General features: G+C 41.7%; 1 protein-coding gene across 1 annotated transcript; it reads left to right on the top strand.

Annotated features, from left to right (window-relative positions):
* The first annotated feature begins 523 nt into the window (after window positions 1-523).
* Window positions 524-3,302, top strand: LOC144561842 (uncharacterized). The gene is made up of 3 exons (XM_078310941.1): window positions 524-1,203; window positions 1,617-1,717; window positions 2,493-3,302. Exons 1-3 carry the CDS (start codon window positions 644-646, stop codon window positions 3,116-3,118), a joined length of 1,287 nt encoding a protein of 428 aa, XP_078167067.1. The 5' UTR covers window positions 524-643; the 3' UTR covers window positions 3,119-3,302.
* Window positions 3,303-3,649: the final 347 nt, after the last annotated feature.

The raw sequence follows: 3,649 nt of genomic DNA, 5'->3' as shown, positions 1-3,649 counted from the left end.
ATGTCCAATAGTTTACTACTGAAAAAAAAGATAGAAGAATCAGGACCCAAAAAACAAAAAAAAAAAAGCACCGTCCAGAATAGACCGCATTTATACATCTTCTGTGTGCCAGTGTCATAAATACAGTCAGATCTGCACACAAATTAAAAATTCTTACAAGGTTACGAATCGTATAAATATTTTTACAGGGGGGAAACTAAAAAGTTCGCTAAATGTTCTTCTTTGCGCGCCTTGCCTTCCTTGCTGTTCTACTATACTAACTACATCGTTGACTTGAGTGAGTTGGGCTGTTGGGGTGGGGAAGACCGAAAGTGCTTAGAGAAATTAAGGGATGCCTAACTAAATTAGCATTGTCAGAGGGCATATGCATAAATATGCATTTGAAATAAAGAAACAGCTTAATTAAATTGATGGAAGATGTGCGGGGGATCCGAAAAGAGAGAGAGAGAGAGAGAGAGAGGGAAGGTTGCAAAGCTTTCCTTGCGGAGACTTGAGAGTTGAGAGTAATAAAATAACAGAGAGACTAGACCACCAAGCTCTACTTGCATTGATTTAATAAAACAAATCCAACTGTTTCTGTGTAAGATCCATCAGAGAGAGAGAGAGAGAGAGAGAGAGAGGAGAGCTCAGAGAGAATCATCAAATGGCAGCCACTACTCTCCTCCCAACCCCTGATCGCCAGCGCCAGCACCAGCACCAGCAACAGCAACACTCGCACCGTCATCGCCACAAAAAACTGCCGCCTGCAGCCCCGCAACAGAAACCTTCCCCTCCAACCCCTCCAGTCTCCTCATGGGAGCACTTCAAGTCTCTCTTGAGCTGCCGTAGCCTCTCATCTGTCCACATCATCGCCCCCTCCAATGGCAAACCCGTCACAACTCCCGGCACTGGCATATGCGGCACCTCTCTCTGTGCATTGCGGGACGTTGTGCATGGAAATACACGAGTGGTGCACCGGTCTGACAACACCGACTCGGCTTCCGCCGCATCCGTTGAGTCGGTTGGATCAATTGGTTCAGCTGCATGTAAAGAGACTGCACCACTTGCCGGGACAACAAGACAGCGTAGGCATGGACATACTCAGCCGCATGCTCGGTCACTCAACAGTGGTTGTGGCGGATCAAAGGGAGGTGGTGGCATGCCGTTGCGCGGTTTGACAGGTTGTGTCGAGTGTCGGGCTGTGTCCGTTGAACCCATGTCTAGGTAATTCACTTTACAATTTTCTCTATCTATGTGGGCTTGTTTGCAAAATGGTTTTCAATTTTTATTGTATTAGATTCCGTTTTGCCATATATATTTTGTACAACAAGCTGGTGTCTTGACTTCAACATGGTTTAGCGGAGAAAAGGATTCCATGTAACAATGCAAAACTTACGCATTGGACCTAAAGTTTTTACTATATTATGCCACAAATGTCTTTGTTTGATGCTAAGCCAAGATGAACCATCATCTTGATGTTTCCTTTTAAGGTTTCTTTTGACCGTCCTTTGATCATTATTATTTCTCTTTTGACAAAGTAGGTTTTTAATTTCTTTTTTATTCTTGTTTGCTTAAAAGTAAAAAAAATGTTGTCATAATTTCATTTTTTTAACGAGGATTTTAATGAAAAATTACAGGAGGTATCCAAGACCGAGAGCACTCTGTGTATGCCCTGATTGTGGAGAAGTTTTTACCAAGCCTGAAAGCTTAGAGCACCATCAAGCAATTCGCCATGCTGGTAAATTTCAATAATTTACCCCTTTTTTTTTTTTTTTTTTTTACATTTATCCCTATTGTTGTGTTTTGTCATGCTTTGGGCTTGTCAAATTTATTGCTTCTTTCATGAAATTAATTGTTTCACAGGATACGGTTGAATGAAGGCTGTAGCCTGTCAAATCAATGTAAATTTTGAGTTTGAACTTTTTTTTGGGAAAAAAGAGAGAAGAAAAAAATGTTTATGCTTATTACCTGATAGAATCTGTAAAATATACCAAAAAAACCATAGTTAGTGTACATGATCCAAATTTATTGCAAAATTGGTTGACAATTGGTCAGGTGCAAAGGTACAAGCTAGAAAATGAACAATTAATTTTTTGTACTTGTATAAATGGAAGTGGGGATGTACTTTACTAGTTCGTTCATCCATGATCCATGCCTCGGTGGTGAAATTTGTGTAAAATGATTTTATAGTATTAAATCTTCACCAGTTCAACCGTACTGTGATTTATGATACCGCACTCAAATTTATGGCAGCATTTATTTCGTTTTTTCAAAAAAGAAGATCGTAAACTGAACGGTACAAGATATGTGCTGACGTTGCAATTTGACCTGCCAGCTGTCTTATACATTTACAAACTAGTGTTAAACCAAATAATATAGCTTCAACAACCATTCTCTTTGCCATTTTAGCACGTTAAAAAGAAAAAAGAAAAAAAAAAAGATATTAAGTTAATAACTGTCTTAAAATAATAGAAAGCCATAAATATTTTTTTTTGTTACTTGTATTTATGCAGTATCGGAGCTGGGACCGGAAGACTCCGGCCGCAACATTGTCGAGATAATCTTTAAGTCCAGCTGGCAGCATCAGGCACACCCGCGCACACATCCGTCATCCCCTCGACCCATGTGCCACGTGGGCCGCATCCTAAAGGTGCACAATCCGCCACGCACTCTGGCCCGTTTCGAGGCTCATCGAGGGGCTGTCAAATCTCGTTCATCAGCCCGGGCAGCTGCAGATGGCAACGAGCTGCTCCGCTTCTTGCCAGCTCCCATCAGCTGTGCGCTCGGCTTGAATGGGTCCAATTCTCTCTGTGGCTCGTCTGCGTGTGGTGTCTGCTCAGCCATTCGTCATGGGTTCGCACCACCGGATCAGAATGGGGTGCGCACAACTGCCAGTAGTGGGCGTGCGCACGATGCATTCAGTTTGTCAGATAATTTGGTAGGCTTAAGTAGAGCGATGATTGTGTGCAGAGTGATAGCCGGCAGAGTGCGGTGTGCCGGGGGCGGGGCCGAGGTGGGTGAAGATGCTACAGAGGGGTATGATTCGGTGGCCAGCGATGCAAATCTTGAGGAGATGTTTGTGATGAATCCGAGGGCCATCCTGCCATGTTTTGTGGTGATATACCGTACAATCAATTGATCTGATGGTTGGTTTATTGCAGCAATTAATTAAGAGGAGAATTAAATTAAAATTAAATCATTCAAGTGTATAGTGCAATAAGCCATGCAATTAGTTAACGATAAGTAGTGTATTTGATGGAATTCAATGCCTGGGCAGTTTGGATAACTTGATAAACGAAGTGGTGCTGTCGAATTATTTGTAACCTGTAACTCTGTAAGAGACTAAGAGTTGGGATAACCTTCATTTGACTGAAATACACAAGGTTACAGAAGGGATGGCTACAGGGGATCCGGATTCGTCGGCACCTCCTCTCCTCAATGTATATTTCCTGTTCCAGCTTGGCTTGTCTAATTGTCTTGTTCTTGTACATAGAAAGTGAAATAAGAATTAAAAAGAAGAGGAGGTAGTCCATGTTCTTTTTATTCTATTTTATTAGCGAGCCTTAAATTAAATTTATTGAAGTGAACAAATCGAGCCCCTGACTGTTATGTTTTTTGTTTATTAGTGAGCCTTAATTTTGTTGAAGTGGACAAATCAAGAGGAAGATTC

The sequence above is a fragment of the Carex rostrata genome, chromosome 11 (assembly GCF_964058835.1).
Source record: "Carex rostrata chromosome 11, lpCarRost1.2, whole genome shotgun sequence".
In the NCBI taxonomy this organism is placed as follows: Eukaryota; Viridiplantae; Streptophyta; class Magnoliopsida; order Poales; family Cyperaceae; genus Carex; species Carex rostrata.
This window is presented reverse-complemented; position numbering and strand designations above follow the sequence as displayed.

Coding starts and splice junctions, on each gene's coding strand:
- LOC144561842 (XM_078310941.1), top strand. CDS start 644: ATGGCAGCCACTACTCTCCTCCCAACCCCTGATCGCCAGCGCCAGCAC. Junction 1,204..1,616: donor TCCGTTGAACCCATGTCTAG/GTAATTCACTTT, acceptor GAAAAATTACAG/GAGGTATCCAAGACCGAGAG. Junction 1,718..2,492: donor TCAAGCAATTCGCCATGCTG/GTAAATTTCAAT, acceptor GTATTTATGCAG/TATCGGAGCTGGGACCGGAA.